Source organism: Neophocaena asiaeorientalis, unplaced genomic scaffold, assembly GCF_003031525.2.
Source record: "Neophocaena asiaeorientalis asiaeorientalis breed wild unplaced genomic scaffold, Neophocaena_asiaeorientalis_V1.1 scaffold110, whole genome shotgun sequence".
In the NCBI taxonomy this organism is placed as follows: Eukaryota; Metazoa; Chordata; class Mammalia; order Artiodactyla; family Phocoenidae; genus Neophocaena; species Neophocaena asiaeorientalis.
Genome location: NW_020175053.1, coordinates 2,263,523 through 2,290,498, shown reverse-complemented (window position 1 = coordinate 2,290,498; position 26,976 = coordinate 2,263,523). Strand labels below are relative to the sequence as shown.

Below are 26,976 nucleotides of genomic sequence, written 5' to 3'. Positions count from 1 at the left end.
TTGAAAGTGTTAGAACATTCAGGTAGGAAGGAAGAAAAGTCCGTATTCATACCTCCAAGACTAGAGAGGCCTGGTCTAGTTTTCCAGGTCTGCTTCTCCCCACAACTTGTAAAGAATTGCCTGAAGCAAAGGGCCAGGGCACAGGCAAGAGAGCAGAAGGACTCTGTGAAACCATCCCCTGCCACAAATCCCGATGCCTGCTGGAAACCATCTCACACAACACAGGTTGATAGAAGCCATCTTTACAAGTGAAAGACCCTTGTCTTATTTCATCAGCTGCTAACGAAATAAACATCTCCCCCCAGAATGCCTATCTAAACAGAGGAAATAAATTATTGAACACTAAAACTATTCTAACATCACAAAGACTCACAAACCACATAGCAGGCTGAGTCCAGGACAAACTCGGTGTCACTTAGAATTTCAAAGTCATCCCAGTTCTGTCTTACCCTCAGTCCCTTCTTGACACGATCCTTCTTGAAAGCTGCAGGACAATAGGCAGTCATTGATGATAAGAAGGGCAAGAGAAGACGGGGTAATTGGCAAAGAGAGGCATTAATGGATTGACTGGGAAACAATCTATCAACACTGTGATTAAATTTAATAGAATGAAACAAGACAGGCCTGGTAGGTGGGAAATTCAGCATGAGAGTCAGATTGAGGCTACCCCAGATCAATTAAATCAGAATCCGGTGTAGACCACACCTTGTTTTAACTCTCCATGTGATTCTATAGTGGAATCAGCATTGGGAATTCTGCATTTAGACCTAATGCAGAATCTAGTTCTGCAATTAGACCCTTTTTGCAAACTGGTAGCTAGCTTTCTCCCTACAGAATGATGGATTCTCTAAAACAAAGTCTCCCACTTCGTAAGAGGAAGGAGTTAAAGATCCCAGCCCCAAGGAAGTGCTCAAGTGTAAGCAGGACCCTCCCAAGGCCAGGATACTTACAAAAACAAAAAACGAAACTGTATTTTCAACTTGCCTGTAAATTCCTGTGAATGTCTAAGACTGCTGAGACAAAAGCTTAGTCGTTTTATTGTAGTCTCTCAAATAACATTAAAACAAATATCAGGGACAAAAAAAATACTTTCCATGAAAAATTAAGATTTCAGGAGATAAATCAAAGATGACGAGGGTAGTTTCATTTTTTCATTATTTATTTTAAAAAATTTTGGGGGGGGCTTCCCTGGTAGCGCAGTGGTTGAGAGTCTGCCTACCGATGCAGGGGACATGGGTTCGTGCCCCGGTCCGGGAGGATCCCACATGCCGCGGAGCGGCTGGGCCTGTGATCCATGGCCGCTGAGCCTGTGCGTCCAGAGCCTGTGCTCCGCAACGGGAGAGGCCACAACAGTGAGAGGCCTGCGTACCGAAAAACAAAAAAAACCAAAAAAACAAACAAACAAAAACAACAACAACAAAAATTTGGGGGGGGTATTTTCATTTTTAAAAGGAAGGTAAGGCATGGGGCTTCCCTGGTGGCGCAGTGGTTGAGAGTTTGCCTGCCGATGTAGGGGACACGGGTTCGTGCCCCGGTCCGGGAAGATCCCACATGCCACGGAGCGGCTGGGCCTGTGAGCCATGGCCGCTGAGCCTGCGCGTCCGGAGCCTGTGTTCCGCAACGGCAGAGGCCACAATAGTGAGGCCCGCGTACAGAAAAAAAAAAAAAAAAAAAAAAAAAAAAAAAAAAATACGAAAAGGAAGGTAAGGCATTGTGAAAAATGCCAATTAAAAACGTCTGTCTCATCAATTACCACACATACATATGTAGCCAAACTTGATCAAATGTAATACGAAACAAGCACTAACTAAAAAAAGAATTCTCAAGCTCTAACATCAAGAAGCTAAAATAACTGGGATGTAGGATAAAAAAAAATTTGAATACCGAAGACCAGGGTCAAGCACATTTTTCACATGCTGCAACAAGCTCTTAAAGTAGTGATTACAAAATTTTTAGAGCGAAGGAAACAGTAAAGATGAATTTGGACCTAGAGATTGTCATAGTGATTGAAATAAGTCAGAGAGAGAAAGACAAATATATGATATCGCTAATACGTGGAACCTAAAAAAATTGTACAAATGAACTTATTTACAAAACAGAAGTAGAGTTGTAGCTGTGGAAATCTTACGGTTACCAAGGGGGAAATGGGGGGGAGGGATAAACTGGGAGATTGGGATTGACATATACGCACTACTATATATAAAACAGATAACCAACAAGGACCTACTGTACAGCACAGGGAACTCTACTCAATACTCTGTAATGACCTATATGGGAAAAGAATCTAAAAAAGAGTGGATATATGTATATGAATAACTGAATCACTTTGCTATACAACTGAAACTAACACAACATTGTAAATCAACTATACACCAATACAAGCTAATTAAAAAAATAAAAGCACTCGAAAAAACAGAAAAAAAAGATGAATTTGGTACATACCATTTCAGTCCTCTGCACACATTCCTCTCTCCTGGCCTGGGGACTCTCTCATGGGGACAACAGGATATGAGAAAAGAGAGTGACATCAGGGTAGAAGGTAGAGGATTGTGTGCAGAGGACCCCAAAGCATTTAAGAAGCCTCCCTCAGCATGTATTCCCCATTTGTCAACACATTGCTGAGTGATCTTGGGATAGCACATTTCGCTGTTTTTCATTTCCCCCAGAAATGGAGTTAGAAAAGTGACCACTGACTTCAGCTGTGATGATTAAAAGGAATACGGGATTTAAAAATAATAGAGTGTCAGGCAAATGTGACACATGACAATTGTTACTACACGGCAGAAGGAGACACATGATAGGTGGAGAGTGACATATATCAAGGAAAATTCGGCACGCGTGGAACAGAAGCCCAAGTGGAACGGAACAGGCGCAGAGAAGGGTTAGAACATAACGCAGCTCAGTCGCAAACTAAAATAAGTAAATAACCAACCAAACCAAAACAAAACCCACAATAGAATCTGTAAGGAAAGGGGTAAAATCAACACTAGTCAAGGTGGAGAACAAGCAGCCTATAGATCAATGCGCAACAAGAAGCAATAAGAATAAAATTGGAGAATTCTACGGGGGAAACGAAACCCAGAGTCTAAAGAAGTGGGGGGGCGTGCTGGTTAGGGGGGACAGGTCACGTACTCCCGCTCATTTGGTCAGAATTCCTGAAACCCTTGATCTGTCCATGAAACTACTGGCCGTGCAAAATACAGATGGTGGCGTTTGAAAGACAATAAAACGAGACACACAAGTTATGATGACCCTAAAAAAAAGTCTGCTTAAGTGCTCAAAGGTAAAAGGTGTGCTATTAATTTATAAGTTTAAGCTTATTGCTGCAGAAATGAAAATTACAGAAAGGCCTATAAACTAGTGTGTGTGTGTGTGTGTGTGTGTGTGTGCGCGTGCACGTATGCTTCTTTGGGTTTTTTTCCAGAGGAAGAGTGGGGGAAAGGTACTGTATTTTGGACTCCAACATATTGCTCCAAAAGTAATTTGGTAACCAGATCTTCCAAATGAGATGGCGAAGCAGAAGCAAAGGGAAAAACCAGAAATTCACAGCAAGGTTTGTGGAGAACAACACTGAGCTTGTCTAGAGCTCTTTGTAATCTGGCTACTTACTGCGAAAGAAGGAAAAGAACTGGGGAAACTGCTCAGAGCATCCGTCTCCCGTAGGGGCCTGACACTGACCCGATCTCTGGGGCGCTCCCCAGGGGACACGCACTCTGCCCGCTGGACTCTCTCTGAACCATGAAAGTGAGTTACCGTACCTGTAACCAGAGCCTGTCGCCGGCCACAGTCCTGCCGATGGCACTGCACTGGAAGGCAGCAAACTGGCCCGCGTTGACCTCCACGTTCTGAATCCGCAGGAAGTGAGGCGTTCTGGCTGCACAAAGAGAAAGAATTAAACAGGTTAAAAGTCGAGATCTGAACTCATAGGTGTCTTTTTTAATCTATCTGCAATTTCCGGCCTTTCCCTTTTGTTTACCTTTGAAGGAAAGAATGCCTTTGCTTCTAAGAGCTTTAAAGATTTCATTAGGATTGTAAAAGAGATTCTGGAAGGCTCTGGTGTGTTCTGCAACAGCCAGGCATTCTGGGATAGAATCAGGCTGAAAGAAGATACTTTATTGTCCCTGCTGTGCAAATAATCATAGCTCAGCAGCCTTCTTGTAATAACAGACCTGTATTAATAAAGATTATACTGAGGCCTAATTGATGTTTTGAACAAAAACATACTAGATATTTATACTAGCAACATGAAAAGAACAGTAAGAAGTCAAATGCTGGTGCCAAGGAAACTTTTTAAGCCAAGTACAGAGCTGTGAGTAATATATATTTTAATACAACTCATTGGTATGCAGCATTACTCGTGTAATCTTTCCCAGCTACCAAAAATACTATCCCCATAGACAGATTCTGTGAAATTACATTGGGACTGCTATAGCACGGCGGTGTTGGCGGATCTGGATTTCCAATTCGAGAAGAAAGAATGATTCCAACTGCTAAACAGCATTAAGTCTCATAACATACATCGTGCATAAGGGACAGCTGTTTAAATAAAGGATCACTCTGTCTGACCTGAGAAGCACAGACCCATTTCCACAGCACACTGAAAATGTGTGTCAGGACCTGGAGTGACAGGTCAGGAATGAAATTTTATGATAATTTCTACTTTTAGGAAAACATTCTCTTATCAAAACAAGGAGAGAGAGGGAGAGAGAGAGCAGCAAGAGGTGGGGTGGGGGGAGGTGAGGGAGTAGAAAAGAAGAAGACAGGATGCCAGTGTTTTCTGGGAGGGATGGATAAACCTGGATGACAGCTAGAAGGCATTCTTTATGCCTTGTCAGCCTCCCCCGAGGGCCAACGTGTCTCTGGACCACATCTAGACCCTTTCAAAGAATGGTACCCCACTCCTGGGCACCCAAAGATGATAAACAAGCACTAAACGTTAGCCTGTAAAAAACATAATTAGGAGTGGAAATGAATTAGTATCCAAGAACAAAGAAAAATGCATTTTAATACCAGTAACACAGAGGAAACCCCCATTACTAATTTGGAGGCCACCAATACCTCAGACAATGCATTCATGATGCCTGGCAGGCAAAATGTCCTAAGTAACTTCTAAAAAACCAGTATAACTCTGGGTCATTGTTTCTAATACTATTATATTAACTTAAAGCCCTGTAAACTATTTCTCGTTAACTTAATCAAATTCCCCTTCGTCAAGAATAACAGCATTCTATGGTTTTAAAGATCTGTGTAAAAAATCCCTGCATCAAATTTCTCTTCTACTCACTGTTCCCAAGAAGCTGGAAGACCCACTGCTTTTAGAAAATGGAAAAAGGTAACGTTCTTTTTGAGCATTTCAGGGGCCAGAAACTTTTCCATTGATGACTCACACATGTTCTGTGAGGAAGGTATTTTTTCCATTTTACTTGTGGGTACTTGGCTACTAAGCGTCAGAAGCAGAGTGGAAACTTTGGGCTAGCCAGTTCCAAAGCTCAGGCTCTGCCCATCAGGCCACACTGCCTCGGTGAGCCTTGCAGCCCGGTGTCTGCCTTCCCCATGCTCTCATCCCACCAGGTATGGCTCCCAGTCTGACTGCTGGAATTCCAGCTACTTTCAAGGACCTTCTCCAATGCTTTTCCTTCCATAAAGCTTCCATGGATTCCCTTAGCTTGCTGTTAGACCCTTGAGATAACACATGTCCTCCGTCAGGACATCTCACTGAGGTTACCCTCTCCTGTCCATCTCATGGCCTCCTAACTCTGCTTGCCTCTGGCTGCAGGTCACTATAACGCATTGGGTCTCTAACACAGAGTGTTGGGTGTGTAGCCATCTTTCATGACAACTTGGGTTAAGGGGGTGTTATACCTGCGGCTGCTGGTCTGCAGTGTCACCGCACGTGGTTAAGCTCAGGGTCAGTTCAGAGCCTATGCTGAAGGGTTGTTAATTATTTTGAGTATCACCCCTGCTGTGTCCTCCCATAGTTAGCATTGTTAGAATACTTTTGACACAAATTGCTGAACTGCTTTCCTTAGAGCGTATGACAATTGGCATTTCTACCAGCAGAGTAGAAGAGTACTCTTTTTACCACGCCCTCAAAAATGCTAAGTGTTCATTTCTGTAATCTTCCTGGAGAATCTGATTAAATATATGTGCTCTGCTTCATCAGCTTACTTAACAATAATAAATAACAGGAATATCAGAATTGTCACTGGTTCTGCTATAGGTCTGTCCATCCATTGTAGGTCCGCCCTGGAAGGTTGTTTTCCTAAGGGCCCTGCTTCTAGCAATGGCTACTGAACCAAAGAGAAAGACATAGCAAAGCTCATTTACCAATACAATTTGCTAACTGTATTAGGAGTTCTATTAGAATATAACTTACATTTTTAATTTGGTGGCCAAAGATAGGATTGTGTGATAGTATTTCTGTACCCCCATCCTTATTAAGACATGCTGCCCAGAATGAGGGCTATCCCTTCTCCTTTAGAATGGATTTGATGTTCAGTACGGTTTTCTCAAAGACACCAGGGCTTATTACTTGCACAGTAAGGTTAAGAGTCTAAGGAATTGATACCTCTGTTCAAATTGTATTTTGGGAGGGTTCTTCTCTGAACAGATTGGCTGTGTTCAGTTTGGGAAATAGTGTTTCTTGGTTGAGAAGAAGACTACCAGGAAAAAAAAAATAGTCTGACTAAAATAATAAAGCCATACCTCCAATGGAAACCAGATGAAGATAGAAAAACCTATTAAGTGTAAACACTTTTATCAGCAAATTATCCTTTTCAAGCACGAGAATTAATTCAATTAATTAATTCATCCACCAGGGTGAATAAGACAAAGGGGCTATGGAATTCTATGTTCCAGATCAGTTTCCTCCAAGATCATGAAGGTTAAAATTTCTACTGGTGACATTTGTAAGTTTTTTCAATAAACATCAAAGGCATACATAATCATTCCAGAGGTTTAAGATGCCTGGATTCTCCCTGCTTAGTGCTGTAAACCCTACAACTGTTTTCAGTTCAGCATAATATGTGTTCAAGCTCAGGCTCTTACTACCTTTGAATAGAAGCAAAAATTCTTCAACCCAAGCCTTAGTGGATTTTTTTTTTTAATTTGCAAAATAAGGATTTAAAAATAGTACTTATTTCATAGGGTTGGGATAAAGATTAAACAAGATGCTGGCAGGAGGACGTATTCTGTGTGCCTGGTACTTAGCCTCAAAAATGTTCATTATTATTTAAAATAATGGATCTATCACTGGAAACTGGAAAAGACCCCAAGAAAAAGAGCTCCACAGCCAGAAAAGTTTCAATTCCACGCTCAGCTGCGTGCTCTGAACCTTGCCAAACTAATTGTAACACAGGTAGAGCACCATTACAGTGGAAAATTTCAATCTATCCCATACTCAGGAAGAAAAATTCTCTCTTTCTCTCTAAATTTATAGGCCCATTTGTCTCCTGGATACCCTTTCAAAATGCTATGCCAGTTTTTTTCCTAGAATCTGCAGGAGTTCTGAAAACTAAATATCTTCCATGAATACTAAAAGGTTTTTGAGTACAACTCTCCTTTTTTTTCATTTCTGCCATATTCTTTTGTTTCTTACTAAGAAAACAGTTTTCAAAAGAATAGAGGTTTTCGGGTATTAATTGATCTCACATCAGCGTTTGATCCCAAAGCCAGGAATTATCATTGACCAGGATGCAAGTCTTTTTGTAGATGTCTCATACTATTGATTCTTCAAAGCCTGCACCAAAACACTAACAACAAAATCAGAGAACAGTAATTTGCGACATCAAAGTGCAAACGGGAATGGACAAAAGCGGACTGTGCCCTGACCCCTTTGTATTTTCTCTTACATTTTAATGTAATGGCACAGGTTGAGATGGGCTGCGGCCACGCCCGCCCGCCAGAATGCACAGTCAATGCTTCTATTTGTGTAGCACATCATTACAAAGAAGAGAGCCAACTTCTGCTAAAAAGAACAGCTGGGACTACCTGAAAACAATCTATTTTGCAAACATTTTTTAAACTTTTAAAATGGACACTGCTAAGTTATCCCATCTAAGAAATCAATCAATTTAGCTACTTAGAGTTAAAATCGGCAGCTAATTCATTCTCGTGGGCCAATCAGGATGTAGGTCTAATAATAGCTAACATTTATTGAGCTCTTAGAATGTGCTAAGCTCTGTTCTAAGTTCATTATGTACATTAACTCATTTAATCCCTACATTTACTTGTGAGGAGAGCATTGTCCTTATTATTCTCCACTATGTGGGCAAGTTTATAGGGCCACAGAGGCCAAGAAACTCTTGTGAGCAGGAAGCTCTTAACATGGTTCAAGACAAAACTACTTTTGTTTTGCTTGAGAGGTGAGAATGGATCTTAATGGAATAATTTGTCAAGGGAAAAACAGAGTCAACATCCTTATCATAGAAGAATAAGCTAGGCACTGTGTACAAATAACTTTTATTAGTCACCCATCTCTTGAAGAAGAATGATAGTCCACTGGAGAAAAAGCCAAGCTAAGTTCCCATGTGTAAAATGAAGAGAAAAACAAATACCGTATATTAACGCATATATGTGGAATCTAAAAAACTGGTGTAGACAATCTTATTTACAAAGCAGAAATAGAGACACAGATGTACAGAACAAACGTATGTATACCAAGGGGGAAGGCGGGGTTGGGATGAATTGGGAGATCGGGATTGACATATATATACTATTGATACTATGTATAAAATAGATAACTAATGAGAACCTACTGTATAGCACAGGGAACTCTACTCAATGCTCTGTGGTGACCTAAATGGGAAGGAAATCCAAAAAAAGAGGGGTATATGTATACATATATGCTCTTCACTTTGCTGTACAGTAGAAACTAATACAACATTGTAAAGCAACTATACTCCAATGAAACTTTTTTAAAAATAAAAATAAATAAAATGATAAACTCAAATAAACTCAATTCTGAGTTCTGTGCGTCTCTCAACCAAAGCACATGGGTCAGTTTTTATTCAACAAACATAATTCAGAAAACAGTTCCAATTTTTATATGTCTCTGTTATTCTTATTTTAATCACACTGTTTAATGTCTTCATAAAAATTTAAATTTGAAAGTAGGCAAGCAATGTTTGAGTGTGCAAATAAATATGAGTGAAAAATTAATTTTGTTTTATAAAATAAGAATAAATTTGAACCTAGGATGCCATATTATGAGCTCAGCATTTCTTAAATGTTTAAAGAAACTGCTGACTTATTTCATATTGCAAAGTAGTAATACAGAAATGTCTTGGATTTTTGTATTCATTTTATCCTATATATGGCACATAGGTTTATGAGGGTTTTTGCAATCTTTTTCATTATAATATTATTTTTTTAATTGGCAGAAAAATAATGAGGCATTATTCTGTGTAATTTTTAGATTTCAGAATTCAAGGCATCATATATGCAAATAACTTCATATTTAAGGTGTTATATGACAACATATAACAAAGACTGTACACTGTAACCCAGTGAGATTTATCCTAGGAGTGCTAGATTGATTTAACATCCAAAAATCAATCAGTATAACACACCCCACCAATAGGATAAAAGACAAAAGCCATACAATAATCTGATAAATAATGGAGTTCAGGAAATGCTACCCAAAATATGGCACCTTTGCATACTGAATAAATTAAGCTGAAGGAGTTCAAGAAAACAGCAGTAGCAAGAAGGTCACTCTGACCTTCCCTTCCCTTATCCCCTAAACAGGCCATAAAACCCTCACGTGAGAGGTGCCCTCCCCGCACCAGAAGAAAGGAGCTTTCTTATCTCCAAAGACAAAGGTTCACCAAGAAGAATCAACGCTCGCATCTTATTTGTCTTCCTCAGTTTGCCACACTTGCTGTACAATCTCTATCATATCATATTCCTCCATGAATGTCTACTCTTCACGAGAACCAGCATAAATACACCAGGTCTGTTTCTGCAGGTCTCCATTTCCTTACGAGGCTCCCATGTCACATAAAACATACATTAAATGTATCTGTATGCTTTACTCCCATGAAACTGTCTTTGTCAGTTTCATTTTCAGACCCAGTCAGAGACCCTAAGAGGGTCAAGGAGAACTTTTTCCTCTCCTACATACATAAAGGAAAAGCATTTGCTAAAACCCAGCACCCTTTCATGATTGATTTTTTAAAAATACCCAACAAAGAAGGAATAAAAGAGAATGTCTTTCCAGATAATGAGCATCTATGAAAAACCCAAACCCACAGCTAACATCATACTGAATGGCGAATGGCTGGAAGCTTCCCTCCTAAGACAGGAACATGACAAGGATGTCTTCTCTCCATTTGTACTCAACATTGTTCTGGAGGTTCTAGCCACAGCAATTAGGCAAGAAAAGGAATAAAAGGCACCCAGATTGAAAAACAGGATATAAAACTAACTCGACCTAAAGATGACACGGGTCTTGAAAATTCTAACGATCCACAAAAAACAATCAGAGTTTATAATAAGTAAGCTCAACAGGGTCTCAGGATACAAAATCAATATACAAAAGTCAATTGTGTTTCTATACACTTGCAATGAACAATCCGAAAAAGAAATTAGGAAAACAATTCCACTTAAAGTAGTATCAAAATAAAACACATAGGGATAGATTTAACAAAAAAAGTATAAGGAAAGAAGTTCAGTTAGTACCCTGAATACTGCAAACGCTATTGAAGAAACTTTTAGAAGACCCGAGTAAAAGGAAAAACATCCCATGTTCCCATGCACTTTGAGTGGATGAATTGAATGATATGTGATGTTAAAATGCTGCATGGCTTACAAGATATAAAAATACATATCAGCACCACAAGGTAATAATAGTAATACCCACCTATGCATAAGTTACAACCTACTTAAAAACAGGAGACAATGTTTTGAAACTGAAAGAAATGCTTCTTCAGTTTCTCCTACTAGGATTATTGAACCAAATTCAAAATATAGTTTTAGCATGTGTACCAAGTACAAAAATTACCTATCTTCATTAGAAGTGGTCTGAAGTCACTGCACAGCCGTCTCCACGTTTCAAGCTGATCTGGTATCTTACTGTCACTACGTGAAAATCAATTTTATGAGCAACTGTATACACTTAACAGAACAGCTATTTTTTAAAAAAATGTCGTAATGTCTACTCATAAACCTATATGAATCCAAACAGGGGCCTTTAGAGTGAAGTAAATAAAGTTCAGCAGTTTTGCATCTTCTGGGAAAGCATAGTTTTGGATATGAAATACGTTTCTTCACGATGTAAATTTAATGAACATCATCAACATTTCAAAATAATTGATTATGATTTAGAGATCTTGATAGGAAAGCCCTTAGAATACAAACTATAAAGCTTTCCATTTTAAGACGAAACGACTGCTTTCTTTAAAATCTTTATTTGCATGTTTTCCCCATAAACTTAGCGATTCAGGAAAAAATAACTACAGAAAGGCCATCATCAAAACCATTCAAAGCTCACAGTTCAACACGTTGTTGTAGCATCCATCACCTTGGAACAGAGCCTGTTTTGTGATTCTGTATCTCCTAACAGCAGTTTGCAAAGCCAATTAAGTATCAGCACCGGTATTCTCCGAAGGAGAGACATAAACTCCATTTCTATGGCTGCAGGCAGCTGGGCTTGGAAAGAATGCACAAAACTGCAGGAGACACATTTCAGGAAGGCTCTGATAGAAGGAAAAGCATTAAGTCTTTCTCTCTTACTGAAGGCGATGACTCGGATCCTGCGGGATGGGAGGGGCTACACCTGAGGAGCTATTTTGTTGGCCAGTGGCCACCACACCTATACCCAGGGCAGCAGGGACACCTGCCTTGTGGTGAGGTTTGCTCTGGGAAACGGAGTGCTCAGCCCATAGTAGGCCTACAGTATTACTGTCTGACTTTTTACCTCCCCGTAAGAGGTGAATCAGAGGCCCTGAATATTCATGCACATTAGAAGATCTCATGGCACTTTTCCAAGCCCGAGGCTACGACTCTGAGAATTTGGCCAAGTTCCAACTCAGGTAATTATATTCTGCTTCCTAAATTTGCCCTGCTGTTCCCATTAGGGACAGCATTGTTCATTTTCTTGCCTTTTCAGAAAAAAGGGGCAGAAATTCTTCTTGAACTCGCCAGTCTTGCTGACAGAATAAAAGGCCAAGCGCCATGCTACAAAAGTAACGTCGGCCTTAGTAATGAACAAGATGACTGCTGAGCTTGAACTTGGAGCACCAGGTAAAGATCTCAGAGGGGAGAACCCCTCTGGATGGAATCAGACAACAGTGTCATGAGAGCCCATCAGATACCAACCACCCAGGCTTCTCTGAAACCACCACAGGGAGTGATCATGGCGCCAATCTCTCAATCCATGCAGTAAAAGCAGACACTCCTGCGTGTGTTGGTATTCCTAATATCAGTGTAGATATAACCATTCTCTCATGAATTTGGGTGGGGACCTTCAGCAGAGATCTAGGATCGTCTGAATGAGCCAATTTCTCTTTTATGCCAGGGATCCTAAAACATAGAGCAGGCTGCCATCCCTGGGATGGTCAAAGATTTAATGTCTGACGATATCAATTTGGGGCAAGGATATAGGGCAAATGAAACGTCCGTGCATTGCTGGTGGGCATATAAACTGGTCAGACATTTTTCATAGCATCTAGTAAAACTAAAAATGTTTCTACCTTACCGCTCAGCAATTCTGCCTTGAAGAATACACCTCGCCCAAGCTCTCACACACCGCATGCAGAGACGCGCACACACACACAGATGTTCACGGCAACCGTGTTTGTCATAGAGGAAAACTGGGGTGAGGGGGACTAAGTGTTCGTAGAGGAAAAGAAAAAATAGAATGTAGTATATTCGTAGGATACAATCTCATGGATTGACTTAAATACAATGCTAAGTGGGAAGAAAAGAATACAGAGTAATTTGTACAGCTCACTACCATTCATCACAATTTACAAAAGGCAAACACAACTGTCTTGCTTTTTATGAACATGTAGTGATTATGGGAAACTCAGTGCACGTACACACACACACACACACATGCATGAAAGAACATGCACATACACACATGCGCACAGGCACACATGCAGACACACACATGCACACACATATGCACGTGCCCACACGAGCACACGTGCTGGTACACCTAAGCACACACACAGACACCCACATTTGCAGACTTTTGCTTGCTCAGCTCCCAAAGTTCTATGCTGGGGGTGGATGTGGATGTTCCCTTAGTCCTTATTCCTGATTTTCACTTTAAAGACATTTAGATATGTACAATGACATCACACATGATGCACATGATTTTGAACTTCTGGGCTAGCACAGCACCACCCAGAGGCCCATCAGGGACTCTCTGAGTAGGACGGCCTCCCCCAGGTTTTAGTGCCTTCTCTTATCCATAACATAAATACACCCCCAACCACGTCCCCGGATGATTAGAAGCTGAGGTAACTTACTACACGGATGTCCTAACACCTTCACTTCATCAATGGCGAGGTAGCCTTGATGTCCAGAAGTTACGACTTCAAAAATCACCTGGAAAGTTAAGAAAGGTGTTCATTATTCACTCATTTTGTCAACTTTTACCAAATATTTCCTATATATAAGACAGGTAGTTTCAACCATTCATTGATGTTTTCCAACAATATTAATGGAACGCCCAATATCTGCCAGTCAGTGTTCCGGGTTCTAAAACTACAAAAACAACTAAGACTCAAACCCAGTTTTCAGGGACATGAACGGCGGTGGGCCAGACAGCACTGCACCTCAAGGACTCACCTCATAAAAGTGGGGCAGGGTACCATGGTTAAGAACTGATACGTGGAAGACAGAGGCTGAGTCATCTTCCAGAGGCGATAAGATTTAAATTGCTTTAAGATGACATATCTTCTGGTCAACTTCTTTGGGGAAACTCTAGCACCAGACTGAACCACATGGGGCCCTAGGTTTTATACAACTAATATATACAATTAAAATTTTAAACATATTATGAAAGAAGAGGACAGGATACTAGAAGAACATATACCAGATGGCCTCCCATGAGGAAGTGGCATTTGAGCTGATAGCTGAAGGTGAATGAGCTAACGGTGTGAAGAGGATAAGGCACCTCCTGGGGCAGGTGCAAAGGCCCTGAGGTGGACATGACGGTGGCCATGAAGAGGAGAACTGCGATCTGCAGCTATAAAGGTCAGCTGTGACCCGGCTCGGAGATCCCAGGAAACACAGCACATTAGTAATACAGAGAAGAGACTATACTAGCTGAAATTCAGATGGTAGAGTATCAATTAGGAGGAGAACGATATAAAAATCTCTGCAGTGGCAAAATCAAGAGGGCTTTATGACTGTATGGTCCTGGGAGAAGCAGGGCAAGAGAAGAAGGGCAACACGCTCTGAGGTTCTCAGAATGACATCTTTGAGATGGTGGAGCCACTTCAGAGAAATTGAGGCTAAAGGAGATAAAAGAACCAGTAACAAAGTTATCAATGTTCTTAACATGATTGCCTAAAGGTGTCTGTTGTCAGGCTAGTGTTAATGATAAAAGGTCCACATGACATTATTTTCACCTCCATTTCTACACAGCAGGAAACTGTGTCACCAGGGAGACCACGGCTCATGCAACATGAGGAGGGTCCGTCTAACACACAACCCAGCAACTGCACCACTGGAGAAATGAACATTTTCATTCCTATAAAAACCTGCATGTGTCAATCCCTATAAACAGTACTATATATAAACTAGATAACTAATAAGGACCTACTGTATAGCACAGGGAAGTCTACTCAGTACTCTATAATGGCCTACGTGGGAAAAGAATCTAAAAATGAGTGCATATATATATATGTGTATCACTGACTCACTTTGCTGTACACCTGATACTAACACAACACTGTAAATCAACTATACTCCAATAGATTTTTTTTAAAAAACCTGCACACGAATGTTTATAGAAGCTTTTATTTATGACAGCCAGAAACTGGAAACAGTCCGGATGCTGTTCAAATGGTAAATGATTAAACCGACAGTGGTACTTCCATAGTGTGGACACACCTGACTTGGATGAATCTCCAGAGAGCTGTGCTGAGTGAAAAAGCCCATCATGAAAGATTACACGCTATTTGCTTCCATTTACGTAGCATCATGTCATGTCAACATTTTAGAAATGGAGGACAGATGAGTGGTTGCCAGGGCTCAGGGATGGGGGGAGAAGGAACGGGAGGGAGGTGGGTGTGGTTACAAAAGGACAACAGGAGCAATCCTTGTGATGCTGGAAGTGCTGAGGTCTGGACTGTGGTGATGGAGGCGCAAACCTACCCAGGTAATAAAATCGTACAGCTCGTAGCAGCGTCAGTCACAACAGCGCGGAAGGAACCCAAGTGTCCACTGATGGATAAGTGGATAAGCACAATGCGGTCTATCCATACTACGGAATATCGTTCAGTCTTAAGAAGGACAAAAAAAATTCTGACACATGCTATGATACGGATGAACCTGGAAAACATGACGCTCAGTGAAATAAGTCAGTCCCAGAAGGGCAAATACCCAGAGTAGTAAATCCACAGAGACAGGAAAGAGAATGGTGGTTGCCTGCGGCTGGGCGGAGAGGCTGGGAAGTTATTGTTTTATGGGTGCAGAGTTTCAGTTTTACAAGACGAAAGAGTTCTGGAGGTGAAGGGTGGCGATGGTTCCACAAGACTATGAATGTATTTAATACCCCTGAACCGTGCACTTAAAGATGGTTACGATGATACATTTTAAGTGATTTGTATTTTATCACAATAAAACAGTGAAAACATTATATAGCAGGAAATACACTCACATGCATGCACAAGTACAAGTAAAACTGGGGAACTCTGAAAAAGCTCTAGATTTTAACAATGTCATTGTGACATTATACTTGAGGTTTGCCAAGTGTTACCATCAGAAGAAACTGGGTGAAGTGTACATAGGAATCTGTATTATTTTTTACTACTGCATCTGACTCCACAATTATCCCCATAAAATTTTCAATTTAAAAAAAGTAATTATAAGTGACGATTTACGACACACAAAATATGTTACATACCCTGGGAAGATATTACTCCACTGTCTTATTTATTATTTCACATGAAGAGATTCTTCAAGGATTCAATATTTCAAGAACAAAGAGACTGGTGCAAAAACATGCGATGCGTCTATGGCGGGTGTAACTTAAAATCCCAATCTTTCTGATTCCAAATATCGTGGCATTTTCACTACTGCCCGTTGCCTGAATGAACACTGCAACCAAAGGACTGCATTATTTATGTTTGTGTGACGGATGCAAGCATGGAGGAAGCAATGAGCAGGACCCCCAATGGAAAAGCTCGGGGGCTTCCCAGATAGAAGTCATCCCAGAAACACCTGCTATACTAGACGTCCCTGTGCCAGGATGCCACCAAGCTGAAATACAAAACACACAGGGGGAGGAGGGGCCCAGCAGGAGAACAGATATGAAATGAAACTTGCTCCTGTTTAGGAGGTTAATATACATATTTTTCACTGATAGTACAGAGAAAGGAAGAGATGCACAGATATTCCTGCAATGGGATCTTGCTAGCTTCTCTCTCTACTGAAGTCTGAGACAGGACAACTGAGGGGCAAAAAGCAGACGGACACTGAGAACAAGTGGAGGAAAAAGCCTTCCCAGGGCTCTCCAGACAGGGCTCCCGGGAAACGGCCATATCCTGCCTGGGCGGAGCAGCATCTACAGGCAGAGCAGGAACCGGCCAGATGCTCTGGTCAGAGTGGCCACAGCACAGACTGATGCCCAGCACCACCAGTGACCCAAGAATGCCATCACTCTGGCCACGAAAAGGGTACTTTGAGAGCCCAACCCAGAAGTTCATGCATCTTTGCTGCCTTCTTCCCTCCCTCTTATACATTCATTCATCCAGTTCAAGTCTCCACCAAGCATCTCTCTACTCCAGGCACTTGGAGTACATCATGAACGGAATAGATGAAGATCCCTTTCCTCAGCAGGTTCGTCCTTCTTCTTACCAAAAGTTATATTTTTTCCTTTATCAACTACAAGGGCTGAAGCTTCTCATAAAAATGGAATAATCCTCATTTTGAAAGGGATGCATTAACCCTTAGAATATAATGTACATATATAAAGCATGCTTATGTGGATCTGTTTTTAAAAGTTGACACGTGTAAATTTAATGCACCATATTTAATTGAATCCAACGCAAGGTCATGGCCCTACCATGGAAAAGGAGAGAGAAAGGAAGGGGGGGAAGGAATTAGATACTAGAAAAGCCAGCTTAAAACCTCTGAATCTGTTTTTTCATCCATCACATTAAGAGAACTTAGGACCCTCAAAAGTTTTATGCCCAGAGGGCTTCCCTGGTTAAAAAAAAAAAAAAAAAAAAAAAAGTTTTATGCCCAAAGATTCTGAGCCTTATTGTCCAAATATTTATAGAATATTTACTACATGCTCTGGGGGGGGGGGCATCAAAAAATTAGACAATTTTATGAAATATAAGCTTTAGTTGGAGAAAAAATAAGTAACGATGAAAGAACAGAAGGGAGACAAGAACAGCCAAATGACAGATGGGAACAGTATGGAGCTCGTCGGACCATGAACCTTCCCCTCCTCCTTTCTTAACCAGCAGGATGCCTGTGATACACCCAACACTACCACCAGCCCAATTCTCAGCCTGCTAAGTGCAAACCCACAGATGCCTGAGCAAGCACTTACCCAGCATCTCAGCCAGGCTAGAGCCAGAGCAAGACTCAGCAAGAAGCCAATTGCCCAAATTTCCCAGCAAGATGACTCGCCAGTGAGGCCACAACCAAAGAAGTAAACATAAGTTTACACCTGAAACTTTGCTGCTCTCGGTCTTCCAGCTGGAATACCAAGAAGCAAAGAAAGCCAGAGTCTGATTACAGATACACCGGAGACCAATGGACTGGCCCTTTTCCTTTAACTGGAAGCTTCTGAAGCAAACTTCTGAACTTGGCAGGTTCCAGCACTGACTTACAGCTAACTGCAGGGACAAAAAGAGGAAAACAATCTTTATAGATATGTTTATGGGTCTGTGTCTACACACCTGCACACAGATGCACAGACATGTAGATTTATATAAAATAGATAAATAAAAACTTAGTATGACACCTTAGGTTTTAAACAACAGAAGGTGCATAATGTGTTGCAAGTTTGAAGCAATCACTTCAATGTTTCTTTCCAAAAAATTGAAGCACTTTTTTTTTTTTTTTTTTTTTTTTTTGCGGTACGCGGGCCTCTCACTGTTGTGGCCTCTCCCGTTGCGGAGCACAGGCTCCGGACGCGCAGGCTCAGCGGCCATGGCTCACGGGCCCAGTCGCTCCGCGGCATGTGGGATCTTCCCGGATTGGGGCACGAACCCGTGTCCCCTGCATCGGCAGGCGGACTCTCAACCACTGCGCCACCAGGGAAGCCCCTGAAGCATGTTTTTTAAAAGGTCACTTTCCAGCTCTTTCTTAGAAGTTCATTTCAATTAAGGGACTTATGAGTACAAGTTTTGTTAGTTTTCTCATCAAGTTTATAATTTAGGATATAAATGTTTCAACACAAACCACAACTATAAACTGGGTATGATTTGCCCTGAATGTTTGCTACTTTGAAGTAAATGTGATTAAATGAAGATATCTGAATTTAGGTGCTGTCGGACAATCATAGGTTGACGACCATCTTGAATTTACCTACCACCTGACCATTAAGAAATCGACTGTGTTTTTTTCTAACAAACAACAGGGTTAAAACATGCAGTTCAAAGGATAAGGGCTGTCTTAAATAGATTCCTTAAGAACAGATTTAAGCACCCCCTGAAAAGGTTTCCTTGTCATGAACTCTTGCTGTCTGGCAAGTTTTCCATTTTGTACTATTTTCTAGCCGGTGCCCTTACCAAGAAAGTTTCAGAAGCAGAAATAGTTTTGTCTCTTTCTGTCAAATAAGGGACTACTCTATTGAAAGGACAGATATTGCTCTAGGGGAATTATAACACAGGTATGCAGAGCCCAGGGCGGGGATGGGGGTGGCAGTCAGAGGCACGTCTAAAGATGCCTGCATCCAAGAACAAAAACATTGAGGTCACAGCAAACAGTAACACGAGGCCACCAACAGCACCACCGGAAAGAGAATAAAGAAAGCTGTGAAAATTGATTTAGGGATGTGGCCATGCTTATTTTTATCAAACAGGACAGAATATACTGAAAATCTACATTAGACGTGAGACTTGGATCTCTTGAGGGAAACACACCAAATCTTTTCTTTATAAAAAAAAATGAATCATTCAAAAAACATTTATTTATCATATACATCCATGTCCCAGGTACATTTTGTACATATTATCTAATTTTTTCTCAGTCAACCATATGAGGTAGATAATATTAACTCCCCTTTAGGGATGAGTAGGCAGACTCAGTAAGGTTAAGAAATGTTTCTGAGGTCATGCAATCAGGGTATAATTCTAGGTCTATTTTACTTCCAAGTCTGGGCTTCTTTCATGTTACCCAACTGCCTAATCTAGCAGGTATGAGAGACTATATATGTAGAATACATAGACATATACGTATGCATATACACATACACACACACATATATAATATATAACCATGCATACACACACATATATATACATACACACAAATATATACAACTTTTAATGCATAGATGTACCTATGTTCTAAATTCTTTACTTCCAGATTGAACTAAGAAATGTAGTCATCATCTATTTGACCTAGAAATAAAGATGCAAGGGACAGTTATATGACACAGTTTTAACAATGCCAGTTTTAAGACAAGGGTCAGCAAACTACAGCAAATGGACCAAATCTGCCCCGACCTCTGTTTCTGTCTGGTCCACAAACTAAGGATGTTTTTTACAGTTTTCACTGGTAGGAGGAAGTCAAAAGAAGAAGATTTTGTGATACATGAAAAGTAGATAAAATTCAAATTTCCATGTCGGAAGATAAAGCTTTCTTGGAAGGCAGTCACGCTTATTCATTTATGGATTGTCTACAGCGACTCTCACACAATCACAGCACAGTGGAGTTGCTGCCACAGAGACCATCTGGCCTGAAAAGCCTGAAATATTTACTATCCAGCCTCCTGCTTTAAGAGGAAGCTTTCCTGCTTTGCTCACCAACAGGCTGCCATTACTCTAGATAACAAGAAAGCACACATGGATAGCAGTAGTTCGTCTCAGCCAAATACAATATGCTTTGCACTTCCTGGGGGAGCCTTGAACTCTAGCAATAACAGGGAGAAAGCCCTCTCCTGGCTTGATTTGTTTCAGCTCTTATATACAGGTGGTGTTTTAAATGCCCACGTAGCATTGGAGTATCATTACCAATTTTTAAAAGCATAATTGCAATATACCAAAACAAAACCATAGACACGAATTACTTGATAGACCTCAAAACAGTCTTAAAAATTAAATTAAAAAATGAAGGAAAATCCAACTCATTTAGAAGGCAAATCCTCTATAAATAAGCTAAACTACTGAGAATTTATAACACTTTTGTATTCCAACCTGACTCTCAGATCTCATTCTGCACAATGTCCTTTGGCATTAGCTCGATTACAGCTAAATGTTTTTGTTTTTACCAAACACATACATTATTAGGAAAAATGCCTTTGCTCTCTAGCCTAACCTAAGCTATGATTATTTGAAAAGTTGAAAGCTGAAGTGGGGGATGGGTATGATGGAATCACAGAGCCAAACTACCGTATTCTGGAATAATTTTGTCATCACACAGTATTTAATCTTACCTCACATTTTTTTTGGTGGGAGAAATTTGGCTTAACAGAAAATATAATGAATCCTCATTATTTGCTGATTCTGAATTTGTCTACTCGTTAGTTTTTTCAAAACCCCAAAATCAATACCTGCAAAGCATTCTTGGTCACTTGTGAACATGGACAGAGTGGCAAAGGTTGGAGTCGCCGGACACACACATCCCAGCAGAGGCCGGGCAAGGAGAAGCTCTGCCTTCCAGCTTCCCTTCTCCTGCCACTAACAAGTGTCCTTATCCTCGTCTAAATGTGTCACATTTTCACCTTTTTGTGCCTTTTACTGGCGATGCTGCTATTTAAGATGGCCCCCAGCGCAATGCTGAAACACTGTCTGGTATCGCCAAGTGCAAGAAGGCTGTGATGTGTCTTACAGAGAAAACATGTGTGTTAAATAAGCTTCCTTCACGCCTAAGCCTAGCACTCTGGGCCAAGTTCACTGTTAAGAATCAATGATACACATTAAATAAGGCATCTTTACAGAAACACACATAAACCAAGGTTAGGTATTGATCAGTTGATGAAAGTCTTGTGACCACAGGCTCTCAACACGGGACTAATGCCCTATGGCCCCCAGAAGCAGCGGTCCAGTGTTTACTCATTGGGCACTCACCGTGATGTTTAGAATAAAACTGCATTCATGTGTTTGGATTCACACCGAGACCCACTTCTATCAAAGTTCTTGGTCATTGGAAGGACTCAATGCTCATTTTTGCTCTTGGTTCCCAGATATTACTGGCAGCCATGGGATGTAAAGACATGTAGACTACAGAGAATCCATATTCTTTCAACCACTCAACAAATAACATCTCAGGAGACAAGATGGTGCAGCTCCACCATCTTTGGAGCCTTGGGGAAAAGCCACTGCCTTTCAGGTAGGAAGCAACTGGTTAAACCACTCACTAGTGCTGTTTTGTATGCTCATGGAAAGCCATCCTGGATCTGAGTCTGCCAAACAGGAGACGGGAAGAAGTTTAACACTGCAGCATCTCCAATGCTTCCTGCTTTAGCGAGGAGCAAAATTAGCTTTCCATGCTGCCACTTTTCCTGCCACGTATAAGCAAAGCAAAGGTATTATCTCACCAACACAAACACTCCCCACAGAAGATGGGCTGGTGGAAACTGTCAGTCCCCTAGAACAAAGGGGATTCCGTGGCATCTGTCTGTCCTCCCACACAGAGCCTCGTAATTCCTTTCTGGTTTTGGTTTAAATAAAAAGCGAAGGTGGATCATATTCACAAAAACTGATTTTTTTTTATCCAAATAAGTTAAATAAAAAACAAAAACATAGGAAAAGAAAAGTTTCTGTAATGATGAAGAGTCAAAGCAAAACCACAAACGATAGACCTTACCAAATCAGGAACAAAGTACTGAAACCTTTGTTTATATGCACATTTTTTTTTAGCATTGTTATTTTATTTATTTATTTTTGGCTGTGTTAGGTCTATGTTGCTACGCGTGGGCTTTCTCTAGTCACGGCAAGCAGGGGCTACTCTTCATTGCATTGCACGGGCTTCTCATTGCTGTGGCTTCTCTTGTTGCGGAGCACGGGCTCTAGGTGCGCAGGCTTCAGTAGTTGTGGCTCAGGGGCTTAGTTGCTCTGGGGCATGTGGGATCTTCCCAGACCAGGGCTTGAACCCGTGTCCCCTGCATTGGCAGGCGGATTCTTAACCAGTAAGTCACCAGGGAAGTCCATGAACATATTATCAAAGTAAAGTTAAAACCTACTTTCTCTCCGTTAAAGACATTCAAAGGGTAAGATTCACAGTGAAGCTAATTATCAGTGCTTTGTCTTGCCATTTAGGACATTCTGAAATGATTTCATCTATTTTTTCCACCAGTAAATAACACAACTTTCTTCACTTTTGTGTTTTCCCTTTTCCTTTTGAAAAGAAGTAGTGTTCTTTTCCAATCTTTTCTAATCATGGCTCCAATGCCCATTCTATAAAATGGGATATGTAAGAAAATTAAGGCAGAGGGAAAAAAATAGGAAAGTGATAAGGAAAAGTGCTCAGAATCAAGAAGTGACAGACCACAGAGAAGTGGAAGACGTTCACCCAGAAGAAGGACTTGTCCTTGATCATCAAATAACAAATACAAACTGAGAAGGAAACCCAGAGACACGGTAAGCTTTTCAAAATAAATATATAAAATATTATCTTTGAAGATACGAAACTGTCACATGACTCCCTCTGCTTCTTCCTAAATGCAGCTCTGAGTCTGTAGTACAGTGACAGCTTCATACGTCCTCACTGATTTCTTAAAACTCATCTTTTTTAAGCACAAAATGCTGAGGACAGGAGTACCTGCTTAGAATAGCTTTCCTGTTCGAGACTGGGTTCTATTTCACTGCCACATCTAATTCCCCGTGTCCTCCTAGAGGAACGAAGCAATTCGATCGTCTTGCACTTGGTACGAAGCAATTCAATGGTCACGCACTTGGAATGATGGCCATAAGTGACGGAATTTATGGAGTTAGGGAATGTTCTCTTTTTCCATCAGTACATATCAGGATTTCCCAAGGTGCTCCAGGGAATACTGGACTCGAGATGCTCTGCTAAAGCCAAATGGATGTGCACACTCCAGCCAGGCACCTGCACCTGCCATGTGTCACCCGGGGAGATGCAGAAAGGCCTGGCAGTACAGAATGTGTTCTACTTCGCTTAAATCAGTGCTTCTTCCCATTTGGTTGACCGGTGCCTTTTAACCTTCCTTGGAACACAGTTTGGAAAACACTCACCCACGCAGACCTTAAACACTGTCTCTGGGCAGCAAATGCCTGCCGAGCTGCTGCCACTCGGCGTGGCTTACGTGACCTTCTAATAAAATAAGTGGGCTGAAGGCCAGTCCAGCAAAGAAAGCGAGGCTGCCGTACAGGAGTCCAGGAGGGAGTGTGATGGGAAGGGGTGGGAAAGATCAAGTATCTCCTATTCCCTCACCCCTTCATCCACCAGGAAAGATGGCAGACAGGTAAAGGGTAAATCTTGGCTTAGCCTCCCCGAAGCGCTGGCCCCTTGATAAGCTCAGTGCACGGAGAACTGAGAGCACGGATCCACGCCTCCTCTCCTGTCAGGCCCTTCGGTGCTTCTAAGGGACTTGCTTTTACAGGAGGCTCTGGAGCAACCAGAAGGCCAGTATCTTCCCTGACTTTACCTTCCCATCCCTCTTGTCACTGCCCACAGCCTGGCATAACACCTTTACTGAGGGGCCTGGGGGAGGGATTTCAAGGCCACCTGTGCATTTTTTCCTTTTCAAAGCAACCATTTGTATTAAAGATCACTGCCCTCCTGGCCTCCGACAGGACTCAGAATCACTATCTCCAAAAGCAGGGAGAAAGGCAGTGAGTGTGGGGTTCCAGGGGCGTCTCTGGGTACAGGTGGGGTTAAGAACCCAGAAGAATCCATCAGAGGCCTCGGAAACTTGCAGGTGGACAAGAGGAGAGAGGAGGGGAGAAGAAACAGAATCAAAGTGAAATAGTTTTTTAATCGGCACAATAAAGTAAAAGGGTGCTTGTGGGAGGAACGCGCTATTCTTAAAATGGCAAAAGTCAGTGTCTAAATCAAAGGAAGCAGGTGTCACAGCCCAGGTGCCCTGGTGAAAGCAGGTAGCCCGCACTTATGCTGCCACCTAACAGAGGGGCAGGTTCTACGTCACAGCAGTTAGGACAAACACTAATTAAGTAATTAAATACATGTTAATCACCAGATACTTGACGATTTATGTGTTAATGAACAGTAATTAACCTGCAATTAGCTGTATTCCATGCAGATTACCCCTGTGATGTGTACTGGTAGAATGTTATTTTCCCTTAAATAGGAAAAGCTCCATAAAGTGGCAAGAACACTTTACTCTGCTAAGAACCATTTTGAAACTCTACACATGCTAATCTAGGTCATGTTAGCAGAAAGGTTATAAAAACAAAGAGGTGCCCAAGAGAACCCACTATGTTTATCCAAAGTACACAGTGCAGTGGTGTTTGGTTGCACCGAAAACCTCCCCAAATCCAACAATTTACAAGACTCAGACTCTGACCAAGAAGAGAATCAACTCAGTATCTTGCAGCCAAAGATGAGGGAGAAATGGACATTCTTGACAAAAGCATGGGAGGATCAGGTACAGGACAGACAGAAGGAACCCAGCTCAGCACCCCCGTTCCTGGTCCGCCCACCCAGAGCACCTGCTCCCCAGGTGTAGGCAGAGTGCCCAGAGCACCACGATAGCAGTTCCAGGGCTAACATGCTAGAATGTTCTGGCGGGAAAGCCCTTGGTTCATCCCGTTTCATCCACTGTTTCACTGAAGGATTTGTTCCCAGAACCCTTTTTCATTGCATACCTTCTGCCATCGTACCAAACACACTTAAGGAGTGACTTAGCAGGAGAAAGCACTCAACTATTACCTGCTTCCCTTTTTTTCTGTTTTCCACAAATCTGAATCTCCATAAACTACCACCATTTATTGAGAGGCCAGCACATCCAAAATGTGTTCTTCCATTCATCTTCACACCCTGCCCTGCCTTTATATTTAGTTCCGTAATTAGGAAGGCTCAGTAAATTTAAGTTGCCCAAGCTTATAAGTAAACAGGGCTCATATTCAAATCCAGTTCTGTCTGATGCAAAGCATATGTTCTTTTACTACAGTATTATGCCGCTCATTTACAAGCAATATTGTAATATGAAATCTTTTAAGACTTAATTCATCAATCTTAATTCATTAGATCAAAACTACTTTACAAAGTGTGAAAAGCATCATATAAAGTACTATATGAATATAAAATATTTTAATATACTAGTATTTCAAGCATGTGCTCACTCTACATTAATTTTTTAGATCTCTGTCACGTATCTTGCAGCCTAAATACTAATGGGACGTCTGGGGGAAGCAGAGTCCCTGTGCAGAGAGAGAGGGTCTCTCAAACGTTATCACCTCCTTTAAATGTCCGTGTCCTATTATCTTGTCCTCAGCTTTTGGTCCCAGAAACAGCCTATCTGTATACTAAGAATGCATCATTTGGATACTGACTCTTATGAACTATGTTCATAAAAGAAAATGTCACAGGCATGCATGTACACGTGATACCAGAAAAATAATTTTGTGTATTTTGCAATTAGAAATATAATAGTCACCTAAAGCAGAAGCACATCCTCAGGCTAGTACAAAACTCCTGATGGAGAAATCTGTCTGGGAAATTGATTTAAAAGCAGATGGCTCCTGCATAAGTCAGGTTTTTACGAACATCAGGATATGACAGGCATTTCCTTAGTAAGGGTGTGCTCGCCCCATGGGTGCAGCGGGGAAGCCCCCGTCCAGGGCAGTGCTGCCTGAACACGGAAAACTGGTTTTTCCAGCTTTTTTTCTGATCACCTCCAGTTCAGCTGCCATCTGGAGCCAAGGATGGAAATAGGATTGGTAGGTATTTTCCTTCCTCTCCACCTGTTGATACAATGTATTTTTCCCATGCCAACTGGGAACATCAAGTCTTAACATGGTGATTTTAAGGTCTATCTCAGCATTTGGGAAATTTCCTGCTGACATCTCTCTTGTATCGTCTACTGAGTGCCATTTATCTAATAGTTTATGTTACTATTAGGGTAATGACTTCACTATGTTTACTGTCCAGCAGATAAAGGGGAGAAAAGAGGGAAGTACAACCTTAACTATGCCTTTAAAACGTGAAAGGCTGAGGCTTGGTTAGACTCCTTGGGAATTAAATGAACAAATGCATTTTCAGTGGATCCAGATGCTTAACAAACTTTGATCACCAGGTTCTTAAACATTTAGCAACACTGGTTTAAAGAATCTCTGCAAATCCACCTTTAAATCCAGAGTATGAAACTATCAATCACCCAGTGAACCAAAAAGCTATAATGAGAACTACATTCCAGTTGAATATGGTAAAGCAGGTACTGCTCAGCAATGTGAAAGAGGTCACAGTGAGGAGCAGGAGAGTTTGTGGGTGAGGGTCAGAGGCTCACAATTGGGAAGGCAAAATATTTTATTCAAAAGAGCCCAAGGGGCTTCCCTGGTGGCGCAGTGGTTAAGAGTCCGCCTGCTGATGCAGGGGACGCGGTTCATGCCCCGGTCCGGGAAGATCCCACATGCCGCGGAGTCGCTGGGCCCGTGAGCCATGGCTGCTGGGCCTGCGCGTCCGGAGCCTGTGCTC

The 26,976-nt window shown here is 41.5% G+C and overlaps 1 protein-coding gene across 3 annotated transcripts in view; it reads right to left on the bottom strand.

Moving 5' to 3' along the window:
- The window catches only part of PTPRM (protein tyrosine phosphatase receptor type M), a 743,754-nt gene that overhangs the window by 438,791 nt on the left and 277,987 nt on the right, over positions 1 to 26,976 (bottom strand). For 2 of the 3 annotated variants that reach the window (XM_024763901.1, XM_024763902.1), the window contains exons 4-5: positions 13,479 to 13,557; positions 3,759 to 3,874 (exon numbers count right to left, since the gene is read on the bottom strand). In XM_024763901.1, the coding sequence (XP_024619669.1) occupies positions 3,759 to 3,874; positions 13,479 to 13,557 (195 nt within the window). Of the gene's footprint in view, positions 1 to 2,442; positions 2,483 to 3,758; positions 3,875 to 13,478; positions 13,558 to 26,976 lie in introns of those variants that run through there. The other variant, XM_024763903.1, reaches the window with a different exon arrangement.